This window comes from Cnephaeus nilssonii (genome assembly GCF_951640355.1).
Source record: "Cnephaeus nilssonii genome assembly, chromosome: 20".
NCBI lineage: Eukaryota > Metazoa > Chordata > Mammalia > Chiroptera > Vespertilionidae > Cnephaeus > Cnephaeus nilssonii.
This window is the reverse complement of record NC_137091.1, coordinates 51,905,683-51,931,893: the sequence shown is the minus strand read 5'-3', so window position 1 is coordinate 51,931,893 and position 26,211 is coordinate 51,905,683. Positions and strand designations below refer to the sequence as shown.

The 26,211-nt window shown below is 53.1% G+C and overlaps 1 protein-coding gene and 1 long non-coding RNA gene across 2 annotated transcripts; one reads left to right on the top strand and one right to left on the bottom strand.

The window, feature by feature from the left end:
- Positions 1-1,327: 1,327 nt before the first annotated feature.
- Positions 1,328-21,546, bottom strand: ZNF274 (zinc finger protein 274). The gene is made up of 8 exons (XM_079760209.1): positions 21,413-21,546; positions 20,954-21,025; positions 19,313-19,439; positions 18,523-18,618; positions 6,968-7,462; positions 4,732-4,832; positions 3,925-4,051; positions 1,328-3,157 (listed from the first exon to the last, which is right to left on the bottom strand). Exons 2-8 carry the CDS (start codon positions 20,984-20,986, stop codon positions 2,256-2,258), a joined length of 1,881 nt encoding a protein of 626 aa, XP_079616335.1. The 5' UTR covers positions 20,987-21,025; positions 21,413-21,546; the 3' UTR covers positions 1,328-2,255.
- Positions 21,547-21,694: 148 nt separating this feature from the next.
- On the top strand, positions 21,695-24,428 carry LOC307092813. The gene is made up of 3 exons (XR_013812892.1): positions 21,695-21,821; positions 22,324-22,494; positions 23,093-24,428. It is a non-coding gene; the product is annotated as an uncharacterized lncRNA (long non-coding RNA).
- Positions 24,429-26,211: the final 1,783 nt, after the last annotated feature.

The window sequence follows — 26,211 nt, the reverse complement described above, 5'->3', positions numbered from 1 at the left end:
AAATTGGGCTCTCAAATTTCAATTGTTGTACTGTTGATATTTGGCTCTGTTGACTAATGAGTTTGCTGACCACTGGTTAGAATCTAACCAACTGAGCCACCCTGTCAGGGCCCAGCAAATGTTTCTTAAGGGGAGAGTAGTGGGCAGCCACGCCAACGCCCAGCCCACATGGGGCTCACGTTCCAGCCAGAACCACAGACCTGTCGCTCCATTGGTCACTCGGGGCTATGGGACCTGAGAGAGGCTAAGTCAGGGTGAGGGCCGAGGGCATGAGCAGGGTGGCTGGCGGAGCCATCCCAGAGGGAGGGAGGGTCCCAGCAAAGAAGATGGAGCCACATCCTTCTTTAAGACCTTGTCTCAAGGCAGTCACATGGCATGATTCTGCTGCCGCTATTGGCTGGAACGAGCCCAGGCGGTTTCTAGGGAGGAATGGCTAAGAACTCGTGGCCACGTTGGAAACTGCCAGGGCTGAGAAAGCCGTCAGCTCACCTCCAGCGACCATCTTCTCACCACAAACCACTGTGTGACGTTTAGGACGAAGGGCCCTTGTGTGAGGACATGGCTGCAAACTCACCAGCCAGTGCTGGGCACCCCGGGGAGGCACGTCTCCATCGCTGGGACTTGGAGAACGAACTGCTCCCTCTCCCCCGGAAAATGGGAGGGCAGCAGCACTGCGTCACTTCAACCGGATGCTCCCATTGCTCCAAGCCGAGGGCCACGCCAGGTCGTGGGAAGGATCCCGTGACACCGTAGCCCCTGGCCCTTTGCCTGAAGAGGCTGTGCAGGCAGCACTCCACCACCATCTGCTGAACGTTCATTGTTTCTGACCCAGAGGCTGAGGAAATGTTTCTTCAGAACTCAAGACAACCAAGGTGGAGGAAGGGATGGAATGGGCTGCTGGTCACAGGCTGTGACAGGGAGAAATTTTTAAAGATACTTAATTGATTTTTTACAGAGGAAGACAGAAGGATAGAGAGTTAGAAACATCGATGAGAGAGAAACATTAGCTGCCTCCTGCACACCTACTGGGGATGTGCCCGCAACCAAGGTACATGTCCTTGACCGGAATCGAACCTTTCAGTCCGTAGGACAATGCTCTATCCACTGAGCCAAAGCAGTTAGGGCTAAAGAAATACATTTTTATTGATTTCAGAGAGGAAGGGAGAGGGAGATAGAAGCATCAATGATGAGAACCATTGATCGGCTACCTCCTGCACACCCTCTACTGGGGATCAAGCCTGCAATCCAGGCACGTGCCCTAACCCGGAATCAAACCGTGACCTCCTGGTTCATAGGTTGATGCTCAACCACTGACCCACCCTGGCTGGACCTGGAGAATTTTAATGTCATCTCACGGGAAACATGGGCATCAAATACATACCCCTCGCTCCCAGGAGTCCCTCGGGAAAAGGGGAAATGTGAAGTGGACATGCCCAGGAGGTGTCCATGCTTGCCTGGTTTCCAGCTCTCGGGCCCCTGCGACTCTCTCTCTTCATCCCTGTGCCCTGCAGCTCACTGTATCTTGATGGTACAAGGGACGCAATGACATTCCTCCGGACTCACTTGGAATCCTGGGGGGGAGGGGTTGCAGCCTTGCACAGAATCTGCTAGAACTGGTCTGATGACCTCCATCCTTTTTTAAGAAAACAATTTTGTTAACCCATCCCACCCCCAGAGAATTTTTTAAAATTGATTTTTTAGGGAGAGAGGAAAGGGGAGAGAAACACTGATCAGTGGCCTCTCATAGGCACCCTGACAGGGAATCAAACCCACAACCTTCTGAACAGGACGGTGCTCCACCCAGCTGAGCCGCGGCCAGGGCTCCGTTCTTCTGTGTTAACGTTACTTGTCACAACAGCAATGAGGGTGTTTAAATAGGAAAACACACACACACAGGTTCTACCACAGAAATAGAGTTTACTAATCCATCTTCTCTTTAGTCCTTGTTCATACACATAAATACTTTACCAGAAATACCAGTGCACCCACTTCATTGTAAGCACTCCTCAGCTTTCACTAACATCTCTCGTGATGACCAAATCATAACTGCAAATCCACTGAGTAAAAAGCCAGATCTGTCTTCCAGCTGTCACATTCATTATCGAGGACGCCCACGTCACCTGCGTGTGCAGGACGGGGCCCTGGCGGTCCTTTGGTCTTGAGAACATCGTTGTCCAGTGCTTTGGGGTCAGGCCCGAGTCCCACCACACCACTCAGGTTCTGGTGCGGGACTGGGCTGGGAAGGCAGCGTCTCATCAACTGGCTTTAGTGCTGGGTTGGGGTTTCCTCTTGCGTTTGACCCCACTGTGCGTCTTCTGGTGCCCGATGAGGTGTGAGCTCTGGGTGAAGGCCTTCCCACACCTGTCGCAGGCATAGGGGCGCTCCCCAGTGTGGATCCTCTGGTGCCGGATGAGGTGGGAGCTCTGGCGGAAGGACTTGTTGCAGAACTTGCAGAGGTAGGGCCTGGCTCCAGTGTGAGTCCTCAGGTGCTGGGCGATGGCCGAGCGGTCATTGAAGGTCCGCCCACACTCGCGACACGTGAACGGCCTCTCTCCGGTATGAATCCTCTGGTGCTGCGTGAGGGAGGAGCTCTGGATGAAGGCCTTGCCGCAGTCCCGGCACACATAGGGCTTCTCTCCCGTGTGAATTTTCCTGTGCACGGAGAAGTACCTGGGGTTCCGGAACAGTTTGCCACACGCGCTGCAGCGGAACAGCTGGCTGCCCTTGTGGACCTGTATGAACGTGACCTGCGGGGTGCTCCTGCTGTCCCGGGCTCTGTCCCCGCGGCGGCTCTTCTGCTGCATTTTCACCTGGGCATTACGCGCTGCCTTTCTAATCCGTGAGCTGTGCCTGCGCAAGCTTTTCCTGGGTAGCATTTTCTGGAGGGAGACACGACTTGTGGCGAGACCCCTGTCTGCTGGGGACTTGGGGCTTTCCTGCTGCTGCTTCTCAGAGAGGGCTTCCTCCTGAGCCGGCCCCACAAGCGGCAATGCCGTGTCCCCAACTTCCAGGCCCCCCCCTTGCGGGGCCTCCCCTGAGGTAGAGGGTTGGGCCTCGGCCCCCAAGAGCTCTTCCACTTTCAGGTTGGGGGCTGGTTCTGCCTCAGCAACAGCTGACTTTGGCAGCAACTGCTCCCCTTCCACGGTATTCTCCCAGCCTGAAAGACACCAAGAGGTGTGGTTACGCACAGGAAATGCTGACGTGGCTGAGCAGGACCACTGAGTTCAAAAGCTGGGGGATGTCTTCTGTGTTTTTTAATCCTCACCTGAGGATATGTTTCTATTCATTTTATCCAGGAAGGGGGAAGAGAAAGATAAACAGCTGCCTCCTGTACACATCCTGACCGGGGAACGAACCCACAACCTAGGTATGTTCCCTGACGGGGAACTGAACCTGCAACCTCTTGGCGTGTGGGACCACACTCCCACAACTGAGACACCCGGCCAGGGCAAAGCTGGGGATGGTCTCCCCCAGGTGCAGTCTCGCAACCTGGGGAGGGACTGAGAGAAGCAGTGATGCAGCCAAGCGGGGACGCCGTGCTTGAGACCGGGGGCTGGAGTGTCTGCCAGCTCTCCATCTCCTGTGCGGCCCTCAGACACCCGCAGTGAGGTCCTCCGTGGAACCGAGGCGGCCCCGTGCATACCACACCCACCCCTTCAGGGCCTCAGGCCAGTTCAAGGCCCCGGTCAGTGCAAGGGACTTGAGAAACATCCATGTGAGAGAGAAACATCAACAGGTTGCCTCTTGTACGCGCTCTGACCCAGGGTTGAACCTGCAACCTTTCGGTGTACAGGACGACACTCCAACCAACCGAGCCCCTGGCCGGGCTGCCTGGGCCGCGTGAGGGCACACCCATTCCTCCAGCGGGGCCCCGTGCCACCCGGCCTGAGGGCAGTGCGGGCCAGGGCCAGGGCCAGGCCTCACCCACGGAGACCAGGTGTCGGAAGGTCTCCAGCATCACGTCGTGGTACTCGGTCCTCTGCGAGGGGTCCAGCAGCTCCCACTCATCCCTGTTGAAGTCCACGGCCACGTCCAGGAAGGTCACTGGCTCCTGCAATGCCACAGGGTGCTGCTCAGCAGGAGGGGACAGAGCCTGCTCTGCAGGGAGGGTGCCTTTACTTTGGGGAAGGGTGTGGGCTGAGGCAGAGCCCCAACTTCACCACGAGGGGCAGGGACTCCGCCGCCCACACCTGAGTCCAGCTCACCTTTCCCCCCGCTCCCCACGCGTCCCGCTCCGGGGCAGCCTACCCACGCGGGGGGACAGCAGCTGCTGTGGGGGGCGTCTCTCTCTCTCTCCCCCTTCAGGATCAGTGCTGTCTGAGGGGCCCATGAGGACTCCAGGGGCAAAGGCCTCCCACGGCCCTTTGCCTGGACCTGGGAGGCATTACGCCCACAAGAGGCAGAGCCACAAGGTGGGCTGGAGAGCCCCCCATCACCGGGGAGCCCCTGGACACAGCCTTGCCTGAAGCACCCCCAGATCACGCCACAAGAGCGCCAGCACGCTCACGCAGAGGCAGCTTCCGCCAGGAGCCGCCCGGGCCAGGGCCACACGGACACAGGGCTGGGCCCATCTCTGAGCCTCAACCACTTGGTTTATTTGAAGCAAATCTCAGACGGCTCAGCCACACTCTCCTGCCCTTCGCGCTCAGAACCCCGCAAGGCTGGCCTGGGCCGTGGGGGGCCCCTCACGGGAAGCTGTGACAGAGGAGGAAAGGGTGCCGCTCGCCTCACCTCTGGCAGGATCTCCGCTGGGAAGGTGGTCTCCTCCTCCACCTTCCCCTCCTGGGGAGCCGGGGTCTCCAGGGGGCAGGTGGGGCCTGAGGCAGGCAGAGCTGGGAGAGAGCAGCACGGGGTCAAAGGTCAGGGGGCGTCAGAAGAAGGGCAGCCCGTGTCTCTGGCCCGACGGGCTCCCCATGCTCCACGCGCCTCAGCAGCTGGCTCACCTTCTCCTCAGAGGCTGAGCCGCACCTCTGGCCCCCGAGTCCTCTGCCCGCCTGTCCCCCCTGAGACCGCGTGGAGGGTGGGCTGCCCAGAACAGACCCGCTCTCCCGACACACCCGTCCTGATGTGAGTTCGAAGCCTCCTCCAGCTCAGGAAACAGCCTGCTCAGCCTCCTAGCCCCATTAAACCCTCACTTTCCCCCGAACCTCCGTGTACCCCGTCAACGTTCCTCTCTCTCTAAAATAAAAATAAATACATCCTCAGGTGAGGATTAAAAAAAAGGAAAGAAAGAAAAAAAAAGAAATGTCTTCTGGGCAACCATCAGGTGCTGCATGGGGCAGGGAGGTGAGCAAAACGTGTCTGCGCTCCACGGAACTCGGCCCCCAAATGCAGCCACCCCTCCTGGCTGGGCGGCTCAGTGGTTGAAGCGTCACCCCGATATGCCAAGGTTGCGGGTTCCATCCCTGGTCAGGGCATGTGTGGGAGGCAGCTAGTTGATGTCTTTCAAAAAGTCAGCGGAGCCGAAACCGGTTTGGCTCAGTGGATGGAGCGTCGGTCTGCGGACTGAAGGGTCCCAGGTTCGATTCCGGTCAGGGGCATGTACATTGGTTGCAGGCACATCCCCAGTGGGGGGTGTGCAGGAGGCGGCTGGTCGATGTATCTCTCTCATCGATGTTTCTAGCTCTCTATCCCTCTCCCTTTCTCTCTGTGAAAAATCAATAAAATATATTTTATAAAAAAAAAGTCAGTGGAAACACGTCTTCATGTGAGAATTATAAATAAACAAGTAAATAAGTAAACAAATAAATAAGACCCCAGTGGGTGTGGCTCGGGTTGTGGGCTCGATCCCCAGTGTGGGGCGTGCAGGAGGCAGCTGTCCATGATTCTCTCTCATCATTGATGTTTCTCTCTTTCTCCCTCTCCCTTGTTCTCTGAAGTCAATAAAAACATATTTTTTTTAAAGAGAACCAACAAATACAAAAATAAGTGGAACAACAAATCAATGTTTTTCTTTCTCTAAAAAAGCAAAATCAATAAATAAATTTAAGAAAAAAAAAGCAACCCATTAGCCCACAGCCACACTTGCTGCCAAGGAGGAGTCTTGGAAGTTCCCTGAACTCAGGGCTCCTTCCCGCTGAGCCAGAGACCTTCCCAAGGGCCCCCCGCGCCACCCCCTCCCCGGCCCCCGCACACCATCCTGCTGCCTTTGAGCTCTGCTCCATACCAGGTGTCGCCTCCACAGGCCCCACTACCAGCCCCTTTAGGTCCTCTCACTCCACCGTCTCACACGCATTCATTCATTCACCACATTCGTCTCACACGCATTCATTCATTCATCACATCCGTCTCACACGCATTCATTCATTCACATTCATCTCACACGCATTCATTCATTCATCACATCCGTCTCACATGCATTCATTCATTCATTCGTCTCACACGCATTCATTCATTCATCACATCCGTCTCACACTCATTCATTCATTCACATTCGTCTCACACGCATTCATTCATTCATCACATCTGTCTCACACACATTCATTCATCACATTCATCTCACACGCATTCATTCGTCACGTTCCCATCTTTGCTGCGGGACTGAAGGCCTGCTGAGCTCAGGAGGCCTGCGTGTCCTGGTCACCACAGTGTGCACAGCCCCCACTGCATGGGTGACGTTAGAAGCCACCCAGGAACGTGCCGTGGAACTGAAGTCAGGGCTCCTCGTGGCTCGTGGGCAGAGCCTGAGGGAGGACACTGAAGCGGCTCGTGGGGGAGCTCCCCAGAAGCCTGTGGTGGGGCTCCTTGCACACTGCAGGGCAGCCCCCGCCCAGGGTTCCATAGCTGGGGTGGGGCCTGAGACCTCCCATCTCCACAGCTGGCTCCAGGAGGGTTCGAAAAGCCCTTGATGTGGAGGCCACGGCGGGGATGCCCGCAGCTGACTCCGGAGCACGTGGGGTGCACACCCCGCCCCGTCCTCCAGGACGCCCACAGGAGTGCCCCCTCCGCACTCTTGCACTGCACCCACCTTTCTCCTCGGGTCCCCAGGTCACATCCTCCACCAGGGCCGCCGCCTCCTGGCAGTCCTCCGGGTGCTGAGACTCCACCCACACCCGGAGCTTCGCAGGCAGCGCGCCCAGGAACTGCTCCAGCACCAGCGCCTCCAGCATCTGCTCCTTGGAGTGCGCCTCCGGCCGCAGCCACTGGCGGCACAGCTCGCGGAGCTGGGCCTGGGCCTCTCGGGGCCCTGCCGCCTCCTCAAAGCGGAACCCCCGGAACCTCTGTCGTGCGGCCTCGGGGTCAGCCTCGGGGTCGGGGGGACGGCTGTCCGGCGGCGGCGGGGGCTCCTCGAGGACCTTGGGGCTCAGGCCCTCCTCTCCGGCGTAGAGGGCCCAGATCCGGGCGTTCCGGGAGCGCGCCGCCTCCTCGTTCAGCGAGAGCACCTCCACCACCTCGATCTCCGTCAGGGGCGCCCCGGCAGGACGAGGGTCCGAGGGCGGGCCCAGGGGGGCCTCAGCACACCCTGCAGCGAGAAGCAGAGGGAGACGTGACCAAGGAGCACAGGAGCCCTGGGCGTGGCTCCGTGCTGCGCATTGACCTGTGAAGCAGGAGGTCACCGCTGGATTCCCGCTCAGGGCGCATGCCTGGGTTGGGGGCTCCATCCCGTGTGGGCCTGCAGGAGGCAGCCTCTCTCATCACCGATGTTTCTCTCTCTCTCTCTCTTCCTCTCTGAAATCCATAACAAAAAAGCATAAAAAGAAAGAAACACATGAAAACATGTTCAACATCAGCCCCGGAAAGTGCACTGAAACCACGTGAGGGGCCGCCTCACGTAACAGACGTGAACAGCGTGCCCTGGAGGCCCGGCCACCGGGAAGAGGAAGTCACAACGAGCGCTGGTGAGGCACGGAGAGGCCGCCCCCCGCCCCACGGGGTGGGAGCCCGGCCTGCAGCTCCTCCTCGGGGCACACACGGCCTGCCTGACCCAGAGCGGAGCGTGCTGACTGAGCATCAGGCTTAGACCCACACTCCAATGATTAAAGAAGTTATTCTAAAACAACAACCAAGAAATAGGTGCCCCCAGAACTCTGCGCCCACACGAGGGACACGCGCAGCGGCACGGACCAGCGCCGCCGATGCGGAGCCGAGTGCGAGCAGCCAGAGGCCAAGGCCCCGCCGTGTGACTCCATCACAGGCACGGGGAGCAGACCAGGGGTTTCCAGAGGCGGATCTCAGGGGGCGGGCGGGGAGATCATGACTATCGGGCAGGGGGGCTAACGGGCACGGGACGTGTGGAGAGCGGCCTCGGTCCTCTCTGGCAAAGCCACGTGCAAGAAGGGTCGCTCTTAAAGCAAAAAGGAAGCATCAGGAAATCAGGAAGAGCCGGAGCGCAGGCCGAGGAGCGGCGATCCGTGAGGCTGACCGGAGCGAAGGGGGGTCTGAGAAAAGGGGGAGCCCCCACAGCCAGGACGGCTTCTTAAGGAAGAAGTGTCCCCCAGTCGGTCGGGACCGGAAGCAGACCGGAATACCCACGGCCTGGGGGAGAGGTGAGAGCAGCCAGGTGCCGCTCCAGGAGTCGGGCAGCGGCAGGTGGGAGAGGGTGCCCATCCGCGCGGAGCCGCCACCTGGCACCAGGCAGCAGCCCCAGCGGCCGTGCGGGTGTCATTTGCGGGAAGGAGACTCGGAGCCGCGCCAGGCTCCCCGGGGAGCTCCAGCCGCCAGAGCGCAGGTGGGGGAAGGAGGGGAACCCCGCTGGGAACCAGGGAGGGGCCGGGCCACAGGAAGTGAGGAGCCTCGGAGACTCAACAAGCACACTGGACTGCGTTAAGGTCTCACTGGTGCGTGAGCCCTTCTTTTTAAAAAACATTTTTAAACGTGTTTTCACCGATTTCAGAGGGAGGGAGAGGGCGGGAGAGAGCCCTTCCCTCCCCCCGACCCAGAAGCCCGCGGGGACCCGCGGAGCCTGAACCCCACAGGGGCTGCCGCGCCACCACCACACGCAGGAAAGTAAGGCATTAGGAGCGGATGCGGCAGCGTTTGAGGAAAGAAAAAGGGAAAAAGGAAATCGACGCGACGTTAGGAGCGACGGCGCCACCACGGCCCCCGCCGCGGTCAGCGCCGGGGCGGCTCTGGCTCCTCCCGCGGCGGCGGCGGCGAAGGGGAAAGGACGCCGCACCTCCGCGCCGGACCCTGGAGCGCGGCCACGCGCACTACAACTCCCAGGAGCCTCCGCGGCGCGGACTTCCGGCGCCGCCATGTTGACTTGGGCGCGGCGTGGTCACGCCCCCAGGACGGTGGTTCGGTCTGTAGCTCAGCTGGTCTCGGGTCCCCCGACCCCCCAGGAGTCACCGCCTTATTGTCTGCGAGTCCGGCCGTCCTTGCGGGAGTGAGCGCGGGCGCCTTCCCCTTCCACACCGCAGCCGACACTCCTGGCCTATCCCCCCCCCCTTCCGCTTCTCGGAGGCCTCCCCGGTTCCCCTCCCCCCGCCCCCCCCCCCCACTTCTAACCCGGATCATCCGCCTGTCGCCGTGTCCCGGTCTCCCGGACCCCACAGGGACCGCAGATGCCGACGCGGCCGCCGGGAAGGGGGCCCCCGGGCGCTGCGCTTGCCGCCGGCGCTACAGCCCCGAGCGGTGCTCGCGCTCTCGGCCGTCACCGCCGCCCAGGCCGTCCCGGGTTCAGGGCCCCCCCCCCCCCCGGAAGAATGACAGGCGTCTGATGGGGTTCCATGGGGCCCGCCTCTAACGCCTCCACCCGCAATCCTTTTTAGCGCTAGATTCCCTGCCAGGGCTTCAGGGCTGCGGGGTTCATCCCGCCCCACCCCCACCCCCACCCAAATCCTGGATTCGAAAGCGTAGTCTTTTTTTGGTTTTGTTTTTACTTCTTGAAATTGAAGCTCGTAAGGCTTGAAGTTTCCCTCTGAGGAGAACTCGGGAAGCAGGGTCGCACCCTGACCAGGGCCCCCCCCAAACGGATTTGGGCCGGGCGCCTCCCTGGAGGCTCGAGCAGGGCCAGACACTGGGAGCATTTTGAGCAATAATCGTGCCTGACCCTGAAGACAGCCCTCCCCCTCCGTGCTGCTGCAGAGCTTTTAACTTGTCAACATGTTGGCTTTGTGCCCCTGGTTGGCCAGGGGTTTTACTTAGCGCCTCTCCCTTAAAGACCTGCTGGGTTCTTCTCATCCCCCGCCCCCCCCCCCCCCCCCCAGGTTCTGACGGACTTGTTTCCCTTTAATGTTGGTCATGAATTTAGTTTCTGCTCTTATCCTTGGGGGCACTAGGGTGCTTTTCAAAATCCCGCGTTGAGTGGTTGAGTGCTCGCTCAGAAACTCCGGGTCTGGGTGTCAGGAACTCAACTGGTCCTTATGGTGCCAGCGCCCAGGGGATCGCCCAGGGGATCCGCAGGCCCACAGGGTTCTGCACAGTCACCATCAAAATAACCCCAAACAGCTGAGCTCCAGACTTCACACCTCACAAACCACCCTCAGCTGAAACTGAATGTGACCCCTAACCCAGGGACTCGCCTGCCAACCGGCCCACCACCTACACATGCCCAGACCCCACGCCGGCCCGCAGCTGTTCTGATTCCCACCGGGAACAGGAGAGCAGATGGGCCTTCTGTGGGCTTGGTGGGAAGGGGAACACATTGGTCCATAGACGCTGGCAACACGGCGCGAGTTACTCCCGTGGTCACGTGGCTGACTGGCGGCGAGCTCAGGCTCTGCCACTGCCAGCATTGGAGAGTGTTGTGACACCCCACCATCACTAGCCCGGAGAGAGAGAAACTGGGTACAGTTTTTACGGCAAGCACACTGCCTTTGAACCTTCATAAATTTTTTTTTAAAAAAGCCCGTAGTGTGAACCACCTGTGGGGGAACAGTGGTCCTGGCTTTCGGCCCACCAGCCGAGTGCCCCCGGGGAAACCTGGGCCACTAGTACAGGCTAAAGCAGGCGTCCTCAAACTACGGCCCGCGGGCCACATGCGGGTGTTTTTGCCGTTTTGTTTTTTTACTTCAAAATAAGATGTGTGCAGTGTGATAGGGATTTGTTCATAGTTTTTTTTAAACTACAGTCCGGCCCTCCAACGGTCTGAGGGACAGTGAACTGGCCCCTGTTTAAAAAGTTTGAGGACCCCTGGGCTAAAGAGAGCTGCCTTTTCATCTCACCTTCTGTCCTTGCTTCTCCAAGGGAAGCAGCTCCCTCACAGCTGTTTCCTAATGAAGCTGACAATGAACCAGGTGAGCGTCAGGACGGCCCACAAACCTGTTACCTAATTAGTGATGGCTGAGGCTGCCAACCGGGTTTTGTGCACTGGAAATCCCAAACCCAGGCCCAGAGAAGGACGATCACCAAAGTCTCAGAATCCACAACAGTAGCTGCCATTTCCTCAAGGCCCCGCAGTCTCAGTACACGAGTGTCCAACCTTTACACAAAGAAGGTCATGCTGGGAGAGGCTGGGGCCCTGCCCAGAGCCCCACGGGGACGCAGCAGGGATACAAACCCTGCTCTTTCATGCCCTTTACACCAAAGGGGACTCCTCATAGCACCACCTCTTTCCTCACATGTGCCCGTGTGTCTCGTCCAGGTCTTCACATCGGCCACATCCCCACCAGGCCATCTTTCCCATGTTCCCATCCAGCTCTCAGCTCCTGTGTCACCTCCTCAGAGCTGTCTTCCTGCCCAGTTCCAAACCACGCACGCTACCCACCCTCTCCAGCAGGCCCCATTGCATCATCTCTCTCAGAGCACGGACTCATCTCCAAGTCTCTGATCACCTCTCCACTCTGGAGCAGCAGGCCCGGGACACTTGATCGAAGGACATGTCCTAGGTTTGCACTGTCCCACCTCGCAGCACCAGCTGCACGTGACCAAGGAACATTTGAAGGAAGGCCAGTCCCACTAAGCTCAGTCAGCTGCACGTGCTCTGGAATGAAAAGCCAATGAGAAGGGCCTCCCCACTTGGTTCCTCGCTGTGGCTCACACCTGAAACAGCTCAAGGCACTCGGGCAGGTGCTCAAGCAGGATCTGTTGACTCAACACGGCTTCTAAGGGCCTTTTAGCCTTCTGCCTGGATTTCCCATTTCTGCCAAATTCCAGAAGATCTCACTGGCATTGAAGTTGTGTCCTGTGTAGACATTATCCTGGGAGGACTGCTGCTGATACAAAGTCCCCACCTGCTTGGGGCCTGAGCCGTGGCTTGAAGTACAGGCCTCAGAGTAAGAGGACACCTGGTTCACACCCCCACCTGCCGCTTCCCGGACCAGCCAGGCCAGCAGGTGCCATTCCTGCTCCCACAGGTAAAGTGGTTCCAGCGGCACTTCCCTGGAGGCTGTAGGACTTAAGTCCGAACTTTATACACTTCTAGCCTTTGTAAGCCTCAGAAGTTAATACTTACACATATTGAATTCTTCTACGTCCCACTAACATAACTTTCTTCAAATAAAGCCTGTCCATGCCTTAATTTATTTTTAGGTACAATTTCTAAAAAGTTTTAACAAAAACCTTTCCTCCATTTGTATTCAATTGGTTATTCCTGGTATAGGGCAGAACTATTAATTTCTGTATTATTTTGTAATTTGCCACACTTTTATACACACACACACATAATTGATTCCAGAGAGGGACAGAAACATCAATGATGAGAATCACTGATTAGCTGCCTCCTGCACGCCCCCTACTGGGGATTGAGCCTGCAACCTGGGCATGTGCCCTTGACCTGAATCAAACCCGGGATCCTTCAGTCAGTAGGATGCTCTATCCCTGAGCCACACCAGCAAGGGCATGGAAGCCATCTTTTAACAGAAAGCTGGAAGGTAGTCTCTGCCCAGATCAGGATTGAGATGTAACTGGCTGCTGCATAGTTACAGGCAGCACCTCTAAGATGGAAGGTCACCCCATGCAGTTTCCTTCTTGAGCTGCATTCACAACCTCTCAGTTTCTACATCCTGCCAGCCACAAGCAATCAACACACATTCACATTTGTGTGTTTTATGTGTATGTTTTTAAGAAAAAGGCATAGATAATTGTGCATCCATGTATCTTTACATATGTAAGACACATACAGTTAAAAGGTATTTTAAGAAACGCACATATATCTTGGAGATTTTTTCATCCAGTACACAGAGCTGGCTCATCCTTTGTGACAGTAGTGCAAAGTAGTATAATGAAAACAATTACGTGTGGTGCTGAATATCTGTATAGTTTTCCCCTGTATAGCCTTTTTTCGCCCTGTGTAGTCTTTTACCTTGACTCTTTATTTGCTTAATCAAAGTTACCCCCAAAATGGGCTATTGGATCATTTTTTTCTCCTCCATTTCGGATTCATTTATTCCTCCTTTGATCTGATCATTTATCCTCTTGCCTTAGATCTTTTGGAGGTTCCCCCCAAATGTTTGCTATGCTTAGTTCATTTGTTTCTCTCCATATTCAATTAGTAGCTAAGGAATTACCCTGGGGATTACATCTGGATATCCAGGAGAGTGGTCCCCAGGTAAAAGGATCAAGATTGCATGGGTCATAGAGAACAAAACAGGTATGTGGAAGGCGACAGAGGACATAGTGTCTTCAAAGACTGCACAGTATGTGACTGCACTCTTCCAGGCTGGGTTCCTATCTCCAAGGATGTGAGCTCTCAGAGTTCTTCAAAGCACCATTTCATCTCAAGATTTCCTGTATCATCCCTTACCCACGCTCATCTCAAAGCCTTGCCTCGTCTTCAAAGTCTCCTCTCTCTAAGACGCCCTCTTGCAGCACTTATTCACTCAAGTTTCCTGAGTCAGAGATTCAGTGACTGTCTTAGCAACTGGGTACACATCACAAATTGAAATAAGGATGCCTGTCCTTATCCATGTTACTTAATATTTGTTCCAGGTGTTCGGGTCAGATAACAGAACAAGCTGGGAAAGCAGGACCTGTTTCATTTGTATACTTTTATCATCCGTTTTATGCAGCCTACCCCTGTATGACTTATCTGGTGTAAAACAGAGTGAGACATTTCATTCTTCTTCAACGTGGTTGGTTCAATCCAGTGTAAGGCTTTTTGTTCGCTTGTTGTCAGGTAAGGTAAGACCAAGGCTGTGGCTTTCACCTGCACAGGCTGCACTGAGTGTGAGTGCTCATATGAGTCCTCTGTTGCGGGACACAACGAGGACTCCTACTGAAGGGCTTGCCGTGGATTCTGTAACTCCTGAGGCCTTTCTAACACTGACCACATCCTCAGGCACGTTCCGGTACAACTTGTGAGGCTGAACGCAAGAGCTACTCTTCGGACCTTTCCACAGCAATCACATCCCCATGGTTTCAGAGTTCTCAGATGTAATTATTTGGTGTTAGAACTTTTTCCATATGACTAGATTTTTTTTGGGGGGTCCAGTATGAATTCTCTCAAAACTGACTGAATCAGACCAGAAGCCTTTCCTGCTACGGTCATATTCTTCAGATTACGTCTGTGTGAGTCATCATGTTGAAAACTCATGAAGAGGACTAACGCTGTTCAGTCTCTGCATGGTTGTCTCCCATGTGTAGAGAAGGATTTCCTTCTCTTCCAACAAAATTCTATAATGACTTTTTTTCTACTAATGTTAGTACTCCTTTGAGAGTTGCCACATTCATATTTGTAGGGCTCATCTCCTGCTTAATTTCTTGACAAATGAAAAAAGTTAAATGTCCTGCAAGATTTCCTACAATCATGACCTTCAAAAAAGTGTCTTCACTCCATTGCTTTCCTAAGGGTTAAATCTAGATTATGTGTCAAGTTTTCTACATGAACCACACATATGGCAAAACCGTCTTTAACGAACACTGTGTGATGGCTGAAGATCTGAGTGCCATCAAATATTTCTCCACATACGCCCTAGCCAGTTTTGATCAGTGGATAAGAGCGTAGGCCTGCAGACCAAAGGGTCCCGCGTTAGAGTCTGGTCAAGGGCATGTACCTTGGTTGCAGGCTCCTCCCTGACGAGGGCCCTGGTCAGGGCTCATTCAGGAGGCAACCAATAGATATGTTTCTCACACATCAATATTTCTGTTTTTCCCTCTTTTTCACTCTCCCTAAAAATCAATGGAAAAATATATTTGGGTGAGGATTAACAACAACAAAACAACAAAGTATTTCTCCACATTCCTTATCTTCACAACATTTTTCCAAATCAGCACCTACATGAAGATGAATGCCCTTTGTCTCAAGTGTTTACCATTTCCTTCTACTTCCACCAATGCCCATGCTGCCATTGTTGCAATCATGGGGAGCCAGAGGGGCATGTGAGCTTAGCTGTGTCAAAAAGGCCTGGTTTCCACTCATTCCCTTATAGCTGTGCAATAGCAATGTTGGGAGAAAGTGACCACCGCAAGAGATGGCTGTCTCCTCTAACAGGAAAGCATGCTATTCCAAACACCTATGATTTCCATGTTTTAATACACTGCCGAGGCCTCCTGAGGTTCAGACAGGTGCACTCAACTTACAAACTTCTAAGTCCCCTCTCATTCATAACTCATTAACGGAATGGGTCAAGACACGGGACAATTCCAAACCCCTGAATCTAGGTGAAAGTTACTAGGGAGTTCTTTGTACTATTCATGTAACTCTTTCATTTAAAAAATTATTATTATTATTATTATTATTATTATTTTAAGTGCCCTTGACAGGAATCGAATGCAGGACCCTTTGGTCCACAGGCTGACCCTCTATCCACTGAGCCAAACCAGCTAGGGCAAAAAAAAAATTTCAACATTAAGAAAAACAAAACCTCTATTTCTACCCTTCAAAAACCTATGCCTTTACCAGACTCCCCCGTGTGTCTGCATGCCAAAAGTTCTTCTTTATTGTATTTTAATAATGAGATACAAAAAGAACTTATGTGGTAAATATACATGTAGCAAAGACTAGTCACAGGAGGTTCCTGGACACCTTTGCCTATGGGGGATTGCCGGCAGGTTCCTCACTTGCCCCCTTGGTCAGTCACTCACCCAGCCCACTGTGTCTACCTCTGAATGGGGAGAAGCACCATGCCAGCCCCATGACTGCTCTCTCAGGCCAAGTACCATCACCTCTTCCCCAAATGCTATCTTGGCCAGGGCTTCCAGCTGCCTACCACCATTCTTTCTTCACAAGACCCAGAGCGAGCTGTGAAAAGCCACATACACCTCATTGAAAACCAAACCACCTGCACAGTGGGCCCTGTGCACCTGCTGAACTTCAGCTGCATGTCAATACGTGACAGTTACCTGCCCCCTGCCCCCAATTGGGTGACATTTTGTTCCCCCAATATGCCAAGCTCCAGTCTGTCACCCCAAACTCTGTCTCCATGCCTGAAAGCTCTCTTCACCATCACTCTTAAAAGTCTGCAGAATTCTCCCCCTCCCCCAAGGAATCGGCTTAAATCTCACCCCACCGTGTCCCTGACCACCTCCTGTGGAGTAATCCCCACGGTCCCTTTACACCAGGCCCTTTCCCTCAGGACGCACCACTAGTTATGTGAGCATGGTCCATCTGTGCAACTTGTCTGCAGAAGGCTGTAAACCACCAGACTACAAAGTCTATGATGGCAGGAGTGTGTCAGGCCTTTGGTTCACCACCAGAGTGTTTAGTACCCTGCACAGGACACAGGAGGGCTTCCACGGAGCTGTGAGGTGAAGGGACTCTGACAGCAGAGGAGCCAGGAATCGTCCCCTGAGGCCTGGCCAGGGCGAGTGTCCTGCCGAGCCTCCAGCACATGGTCTCTGTGCTGGCACAAGCCCTGATCCCGTCCCCCTTTGCAACTGGAGTCAGGAAACTATTAGGTCAGGCTGAAGTGCGCGTGAGGAAGGTCTGGACCCTCAGGACCAAATCAATGGGGGGAAAATATCCTCAGGTGAGGACTGAAAACAAACAAAAAACCTAGTTCATGATAAACACGGTGTTTCCAATAAGTGGAAGAACCTAGACTGAAAATGGGCACTGAAAGAACACGTGCCCTAAAGCGATACACATGAAGAAATGCCAGACAAGTATAACAGCTAAGAAAAAACCCAAAGAAACTAGGAAACAAAAATGTACTTGTACAACCTACCTATGTATGATATAGAGCCTAGAACAGGAATAAAAATAAATAAATCCTAAAACTTATTTTTTTTTTTACTCCTCACCAGACAATATTTTTTCCACTGAGTCTTTAGATTGTAAGGGAAGGGGAGAGACAGAGAAACATCGATGTGAGAGAGACACGTTGATTGGCTGCCTCTTGTACATGCCCCAACCCAGGCAGAGGATCAAACCTGCAGCCAGATAGATGCCCTGGACCTGGAATCGAACCTGACACCCTTTGGGGCATGGTCCGACACTCTAACCACCGAGCGCATCAGCCAGGGCTTAAAGGATTTTAGACAGCAATTTGTTGCTACCAGACTTTCAGCTTACATCTTGGTTGATTCTCAAGTCCCATTCCTATAAGTCCTACCTACAAGAAAAACCAACTTGAATGTGCCAAAAAATAAGATGTATACAAGGAAGTTTTTTGCAACAACTTGAATGTCCATCAAGAGAAAAAAATATGGACTATACTGCATCTTTTAAAATAAAGCAGCCCTATATTAAGAACACCCAAAAATATAAACATATACAGATGTCCCTCGACTTAGGGATGGATTACGTCCCAATAAACCCATCCTAAGTTGAAAATAGCTTAACTTGAAAATGCAGGTAACCCAGCTACCTTAAACATCCTCAGAACACTTACATTAGCCCACAGCGGGGCAAAATTACCTCACACAGGGGTGGGGAATGTCTGACCCACAGGCCTTATCATTTGGTCTGGCCCTGCCAAGGCATTAGGGGTGAGTTAATTAAATGTCTGACCAAATATAGCAGGCTAGTTTTTAAGTGGACAATTTTGTATGGCCCGAGAATTATCTTATAATTATCCAAATGGCCCTTGGCAGAAAAAAGGTTCCTCATTCCTGATCTAACACAAAGCCTGCTTAATAATAGTGTTGAACGTCTTATGTAAATTGTTGAATACTGTACTGAAAGTACCACCATAAAGTTAAACACTTATTTCAAACTATAGTTCAGTAGGGGACAGTATTCATATACATATATGTAAACATAAAAAAGGCTGGTGTGGTTCAGTGATTGGAGCAGCGGTCGCCAACCGGTGGTCCTCATACCACTGGTGGTCCATGATGTCTGAAAGGTTGGCGTCCGCCAAATTAGAGTGTCTTGAGGGTTCAATTCCTGGTCAAGGGCACGTACCTGGGTGGCAGTTCACTCCCCATCCCTGGATAGTGTATGTGGGAGGCAACCAGTTGATGTCTCCCTCCCTCTCTCTCTAAAAAGTAATGGAAAGAATAGCCTCAGGTGAAGATTAATAAAAAGCCTGGCCAGGGACACACACCAGTTAGTGGTGGTTACACGAGGGGAGAGCAGTCAACAATGAATGGAGCCAACCGATCACCAGCACCAGGTTCACGTTCAGTACACCGACCGAGGCCCGAGGAAAAGGCTGAGCTTGACTCAGCGTGTCTGCAGACACTCACCCAAGCACCCCACCTGGTTCCCTCTGTCCAGTCAGCCCCTCCCCTGCCAGGATCCCACAGCCTGGCTCTCACCTGAAGAGGTGTCTTGAGGAATTCCTCTCTCCACCGACCAGTGCTCTTCCTCCTCCTCTAACCGAGACACCACCTCTGGCTTGGAAAGCTGATATTCTGCCCACGGGAAGAGAGACAGGACTTGGGTCTGTGTTCGGAAGAAAGCGCTTTCCTGCGGTGGCACCTGGTCTCCTAGATGTGACTTCGGTCTAGGGCAGTGATGATAACCCGCCCACCGCCTCTGCCCGCTGCTGCTTGCTTTCCGGGACTCCCTTGCTGGTAAAGCTGGCAGTGGGACCCAGTTCCGGCCAACATGTCGTCAACGGAAGTGTGTCCAAGGGGCCACAGGGCTTTTTCTTTTTTTGCTAAATATGACAGCTGTGAAAACACCAGGCGGGGCTGCCCACCCCCTTCGCTCTGCTTTTAACAGGAAAGTGATGCTTGGAGCCACAATGATGCAGCTACCAACCTAAGCGAGGAAACGTTCACCCTGACCCCAGAGATGGAAGGGGTCGAGGTCTGGGACGCCGCCCCTGAGCTGCTGGACGCTGACACCATGCTCTCCGGAATTCCAGAGGCCACCTCCCTGGAATTCAAGGCCTCTGAGGGGTGGGCTAGGTCACGCTTACTTCCGAAGCCACAGGTGAAGATGCCCTTTACCCGTGGGTACAAAATAAAGCCCTCTCCAAGCTGCGGGCCTCGACCCTTGCACTCTGACCCCTGCAGCCTGAGCCCAAGCAGACACACACACTTCAGCGGCACCATCGGGCAGCAAAGCGCACATCTTGATGGACACGGAGGCCGGGCTTACCCACGGAGACCAGGTTCCTGTAGTTCTCCAGCACCACCTGTCTGTACAGGGACTTCTGCTCGTGGTCCAGCAGTTCCCACTCCTCCAGGTCAAAACCCAGGCTCACGTCTTCAAAAGCCACCGGTTCCTAAAAGCCACAGGTTCCTGTTCAGCTGGGGCATGTCACTCTTCCAAGAGACAGGATGGTGTGTGTGTGGTGGTGGTGGTGGTGGGGGGGGGGGGGTTGGGAACAGGAAGGCACAGGCTACCAGAGGACCAGAGCGCGTGCCGGGGGTCTCATCGGGTGTTCCTGCCTCTGCCTGACTGAGCAATCCCAAGCTGGGCTTCCCTCAGGCCACGTGGCTGAAGAGGGTTCTTGATGTTCTGAAAGCCTCCCCATTCCTCATGAATCTAGGGTTTCCAACACTGGTGCCAGAGTGCCTGTCTCCCCCTAGGGGAGTCCCTGAGCTGAATCCTGGCACCCCAGCCTTCACCTCCCACCCCCTGCCCGCACTTCTACTTTCTTCAACTGCCAAGGAGCCACCTTTCCTAGTGGCCGAGCTCATGTCACCTCTAGCTTTGCGGCTGGCATAGCTGTTGAAACCTAAAATCGAGTGTGAGCGGCCTGGCAGGCGTGGCTCAGTGATAGAGCATTGACCCATGAACCAGGAGGTCAGGGTTTGGATTCCTGGTGGAGGCACGCTCCAGGGTTGTGGGCTTAATTCCCAGTGTGGGGCGTGCAGGAGGTAGCCGATCCATGATTCTCGCTCATCACTGATGTTTCCATCTCTTTTCCTCTCCCTCCCTCACTCTGAAATCAATCTTACCTAATAAAAGAGAAACATGCAAATTAACCATCGCTCCGCTACGCCCACAGCCAATCAGCGCAAATATGCAAATTAATGCAACAAAGATGGAGGTTAATTTGCATACACAGGCACAGAGTGGCATGAAGCCTGCTATGAGGGGAAGGGGGGTGGCGGAGGGATATACTGGAGTGGTGCTCCAGACAGAAGCGAGGACGACCTGGCTCCCAGGCTGCAGGGGAGCGGGGACTTGCCGGCTCCCCAGTGGGCAGGGCCGGGAGAGGGGATGTGCAGGCTCCTGGGCGGCTGGGAGTGAAGCCAAGGGAAGGAAGGCCTATTCTTGCACGAATATCGTGCAACGGGCCTCTAGTACAAATATATTCAAGAAAATAAAAATTGAATACGAAAAATAAATAGGAGTGTGGTTGGCCTGGCTGGTGTGGCTCAGCTGTTCCCCACTGTCCCAGGAACCAAGCGGTTCGATTCCTGGGGGTTTCGGGCTCGATCCCTGGCCGGGGGGCGTGCAGAAGGCAGTGGACCCATGGTTCCCTGTTAATCACTGACGTTTCTCTCTCTTTCACTCTTCCTCCCTCTCTGAAATCAATAAAAATATACTTTAAAAATATATTTTAAAAATACATGTATGTACTAGAATCCCGGTTAGGGACCTCAACAGGAACACTCCCTCCGGAAGCTAAGCACCTGCAGCCCCTCCCTCCACCCACCTTGGTCTCTGGGTCGCGGTCCCTCTCCTGGCCCCAGGGGCACCCCAGGGAGGGTGGGTCCCCACCACCCGTGCCCCGCCCCCCGTGCCCCGCCCGGGGTGACCCTAAAATCTAAGGAGGTCTCTACTCACATGCAACCAGGCCATCGGAAGCCTGGAGGCCATGCCTTCCTCTCCGACGTGTCTCGCGGGAATGGCGGAGTCCTAAGAGGACGGAATGGGGGAGGCGGGAGGGGCGTGAGGGCAACGCCCCGCGGCCCCCTCCGCGGTCCAGAAACGGCTGGGTCAGCCGAAAACGCCCCGAGGGGTGGTCTCCACGGGCTCCCAGACACCGGGCCGCCGGCTTTGCGAGGCACAAGGGATCCCCTCCCCGGTTCCGCATCTGTCGCCTCCGGGCCTCAGCCCGCCCACGCCCGAGGGTGGGGGGTGCGGGTGGAGGGCGTGAGCCCGCCCACGCCCGCAGGGAGTTGCCTTCTTGCTGGGACCTCCAAGCACCCCCCACGGCGCCCCTCCCAGCCCCGCGGCGGAGGCCCGCGGGCTGGGCCGGCAGCACCAGGTCCCCGACGGGCGGAAGTTTCCCTCCGTACTCACCCGCGCGCAGCGCACAATGGCGCCCGTCGCCCCGCGGCGAAGTGCGTCAGCGCTCGGGCCGGACTACAACTCCCAGACACCCCCGCGGCGCGCCGCGCCCGGCCGCTCCCAAGCGGTGGCCATTTTGTCTGGGCAACTCGGGGCAGCCGACGAAGCCACGGCGACCAGGAAGAGAGCCTTCACCCGTATCCCCGCGGCGGTCCAGCGGGGCAAGGGGACACCTGCGGGGGAGGGGGTCGGTGCAACGCCAGGCCGCCAAGTCCCAACAACCCCTGCGGGTGCGGCGACGCAGGCCAGGAGACAAGGGATGCCCGACCAGGAGGGCGTCCATGCGTGGGGTGAACCGGAAGTTGGCGCAAGAAGGAGCGGGGAGAAGACTGTGCCGGAAGTGCTGAGTGGGTTAGAATCGGTTGGTAGGAGACGAGACTGGTTATTACGTCCTTTAGGGAGAAAGCAGGGCGCTTTGGGCCGGAAATGAGCCGTGGCTAATTCTCGAGGGAAGGTCGGGAACAGGAATTCATCCTTTAGGGGGCGGGGCTAATGTCCTCCAAGTTCCTAGGACTGGAGGAGGGGCAAGCCGGAAGCTTGGGGCGGGGCTAACGTCCTCGGTCTTCTGGTTGAGGGAGCGACAGGATAGAGGTACGCACGCGGGGGCGGGGCTCAGTGTGCGTCCACGGTAATTAAGACGGAAGGGGCGGGACTTGAAGTGCTGGAGGCGGGACTAAGATCAGCCCACGGTCTTGTGGGGACTTTCCCAGGAAGCCTAGCGGGGGGCGGTGAGAAGGTTTGGATTGTGACCCAGCTGCTGGGGTTGGGGTGGGTGGGTCTTGTCAAAGATAAACCAGAGCTGGATAGAAGTTAAAGCGGTGAAGATAGATTTTTAAAAATATTTGTATTTTTGTTGATTTCAGAGAGGAAGGGAGAGGGAGTGAGAGAGAAACATCAATGATGAGAATCACTGATGGGCTGTCTCCTTCACACCTTCTACTGGGGATGGAGCCCACAACCCGGGCTAACTGCGTCCTGACCTCCTGGTTCACAGGTCGATGCTCAACCACTGAGCCACACTGGGCGGGCTGAAAGTAGGTTTTATTCAATTTAAAAAAATTATAACAGGGGAAGAGAGACTGCCTTATTGAACCTGGCTTAGTTCTGAGTACAACGAGAACAAGTGGGGGTTTATTGACAAGGAGCAAGTTAGATTGGGATGGGATGGGGTTGGGGGGGGGAGGTTGTTGGTGGTTAGAAAGTTACAAAGAGGAGATATCAAGTCGTTTTGGGGGAGCCTGAGGGAGTTCTGGTTCAACTCACCTGAAAGAATTCTTTCGAGGGGCAAGCCAGGGTGACCAGATGTCAACCTGGGGAACTATAATGAGGAGGAGGAGTTTTATTAGATATCAAGGTTAGGGAATTCTTGACAAACTGGATTACCATGATTCTTGCTAAGACGATTCCAGAGATGAGCCCTGGTGGAGAAAGGGCCTCCCTGAAGTTTGGGTAAGCAAAGAATTCTTGTTCTAGGACAGTGGTCGGCAAGCTCATTCGTCAACAGAGCCAAATATCAACAGTACAACGATTGAAATATCTTTTGAGAGCCAAATTTTTTAAACTTAAACTTCTTCTAACGCCACTTCTTCAAAATAGACTCGCCCAGGCTGTGGTATTTTTTTTTTTTTTCAGGCTGTGGTATTTTGTGGAAGAGCCACACTCAAGAGGCCAAAGAGCCGCGTGTGGCTCGCGAGCTGCAGTTTGCCGACCACGGTTCTAGGAGCCCAGGTGCCTATATCTAGGAAATGGAACAAGTCTGTCACTGCCGGGACATGACCTATGTTCTTCCTTGGGCCCGGATGAAGTATTCTCTTGACTTCCTTAGATTCCAGCAACCAGTGTTCTCTCATCTTCCTCAGGTCCTCAGGTCCCAGGCTCTGATGTTCTCTCTCTTGGTGCTCTGGGCTCTCCCATGCTCCTCAGGCCCAGGGCCTGGTCTCCTTGCAGGTCTCCGCCGCCCTGTGCCTCCCTGTGGGTCCTCTGGTTTACTGCCTGCTGAGTGCATTGCAGAATTTATTAAGTTTTATGGCCACCGTGGAGAGCGTCCACTTGCAGGCTGTGTTATCCAGGAAGTCTGTCGATTTTTGCAGTTAAATATTTACTCAGACACCATCGAGATGTCTTTGATCCTAACAGCATTTCTTTGGATTCTTTTGGCTATTATGGATGAAACACCATCCCCATTCCAGGATCATTTAGTTTCTTCAGTTTCCATAGTTGGACTTAAAATGGTCGATGTTCTATTGCCCTAGGTAGCGTGACAGAGCCATGTTAGTCAGTCAGGTTGTTTTATTGTTTTGTTGTGGATGTGTCTGGGATGCTTCCAGTGGTTCACCATCAAATTTGATGGAAGCTTTTACCATCTTAAGGAAGCAAACCCCCTTGGAGGTGCTTTTACTAATTTCTTTTTATATAATATAGAATAAAAGCATGATTTTAGATTAAAAGGTGATTACAAATTAATATATTATTGAAGGTTGATTTATGACAGCCACTTTAATACTACTTTTAAGGATTAATTTTGTTCTTTTTTCCTGCTTAGCGAATTAAACATGCTATTTAAGTTATCATAATTTGATTATGTTTAAAATAAAAGCATTTCTGAACAAATATTAACTATTATGCATGTAAGATGTCAAAAATGTTTTTCACACAGGGACCCAATCTCTTGTTGAAAACCTTAAGGGCCAGTAGTATTTTGGAATTCGCAAGTGTTGGAATTCAGCAGGATAGTAAGGTACATACATTACTCAATATGTACATACCAATAGGTTTGGGCCACCTCTGGCCATGAAACACTTGAATATATCTGTAGCAAAATATGTGAAGAGTCACACTAGATTAGAGAAAGACAAAGTTAGCTTGTTAGTTCAGGTAAATTTTGCTGATACATAATACAGGAAGAAACTTTTCATTAGCAATATATTTGGAATTTAGAATTGGAGCAAGGTATTGTGGATCACATATGAAAATGGATGGATTATCAGTAATAGTTGTTTCTTTCAATTGCAAAGTTTAAGTTGTACTTTTTCTTTTTTAATATGCTCACATGTTTATTAAAATACTTAATTGTCAATATATTAACATTCTTCATATGCTTTCTTTAATCAATAGTCCACTGTTTGTTTAATTTAAATAACGTATGACTAAGAATAATAGATATAAAACTATCTACTGTCCAAATCAGTATGGTAGTGGGTGGCATTCAGTTGAGTCATAAACCAGTCATGTGACCGAATCATGAACTTGTGATTTGATCACCACTCACCATTGTCTCTTGTTTCATTGCACAGAGCGTCTTAAATCTTTTCATGTGCAGAGGAATACATGTTTAAAATTCATTTAAAAAGAAGAAGAAAGATATACCTTTCTGTCCTCAAACCATGAACCTCTAGGACACTTCCCGGGGCTCCTCAGAGCTTGAGAACTAAAAGTTGAAGAAGCAGGAATTAATTATTTGGCATTTCACCTGTAACTATTTCCCAGGAAATACGATCTGGAGTCTATTTATTCTTGCTACACATCTCCTCTTCACCTGTTCTCCATACCGTCAAAGATAAGATCAACTCTAAGGTCATCTAGACCTGACATAGCACCTGGGGGAAGGTGAGGAATCTGAGCTCTGAGCAGAGGCAGACCACAAAGGGCTTCCAGAAATGGCACCTCTCCAAGAGGAAAGTTGGACAAACCAGTCAGTCCGGTTTGGAGTGAGCCAGTGCTTGCCTGTGTCCTGTATCCGACAGTGTGTGTGGTTGCAAATAACTGAAAATCCAACCAATTTAAAGAACAGACTGTGTTCCCGCAGCAGAACTGCAAGTCTCTAAGTAGGTGGCTCCTGGTACTGGTTAAGCTGCCCACCGATGTCACCCAGGACCAGACTCCTCCTTTCCCTCTTGTGATCCTCAGTGTGGGAGTTTCATATTTTAGCCACGGCGGGCGGTGTAGACAGAGGACAAGCCGGCCACGCGCTTACTGCTGGTCCTGGGTGCGAACCATTTCAACGTTTCTCTCAGCCTTAGGGAGTCAACCATTTCCTCTCTGATGAAACTCTACTCCCATCTTTTTTTCTTCTCGGTTTTGTTTGTTTGTTTCTTTCTTTTCCATCTTTCTTCTGGAGTCTCTCTTGTTTATTCACACCTCTGCTCAATATCCATGAATAGATACACAAAATGAAAGAAGGATCTGCCCTCAGCCATCTGAATTTAAACGTTTCTGGACTCATGGTTACCACAAATCAGATATAAAACAGACCCAAATGCTTGCTGTAACTATCTGAAAGATAAAATATATAAATAACACGAACACACTTAAACCCAATCGGAACATTTTATAAATCCATTCGATGCCAATAAACCAGGCAAAATCGCAAAGATACAGAAATCGACACACTCGCATACACATAAAATCTCTGTAACCTTCACAGGTATGTTGAAAAGGAGATTCCTTTCACTGTAGACTCAAAAAAAAAAAAAAAAAAAGAATTCCTGGGATTATGGGAAATGCAGGGGGCCTACAGGAAAATAAGTTTCTGTAAAGAATGACAAGGGAGCATGCCTAAACGAAAAAATGCTTACCACATGCCAGGGTGGGAAGGCCAGTGGTGAACCCCAAATTATCATTACGCTCAGTGCAAGAGCAAATGGGATTCCATCAGGCCCTGTGGGAGCCTGGCCCTTGGACTTTGCTCTTTACTTGCTTCCTCGAATGTGAGGGAAGGAGATGATTACTGCTCTTCACGAGAGCCGACAAGT

Bases quoted from the DNA above. Each gene is read 5' to 3' on its own strand.
- ZNF274 (XM_079760209.1), bottom strand. From the start codon at position 20,986: ATGGCCTCCAGGCTTCCGATGGCCTGGTTGCAT. The intron at 19,440-20,953 runs GTGAGTAGAGAC...TGTGGCTTTTAG, and splicing joins TTCCGATGGCCTGGTTGCAT to GAACCGGTGGCTTTTGAAGA. The intron at 7,463-18,522 runs GTGAGAGCCAGG...TTCTCGCTGCAG, and splicing joins TCCTCAAGACACCTCTTCAG to GGTGTGCTGAGGCCCCCCTG.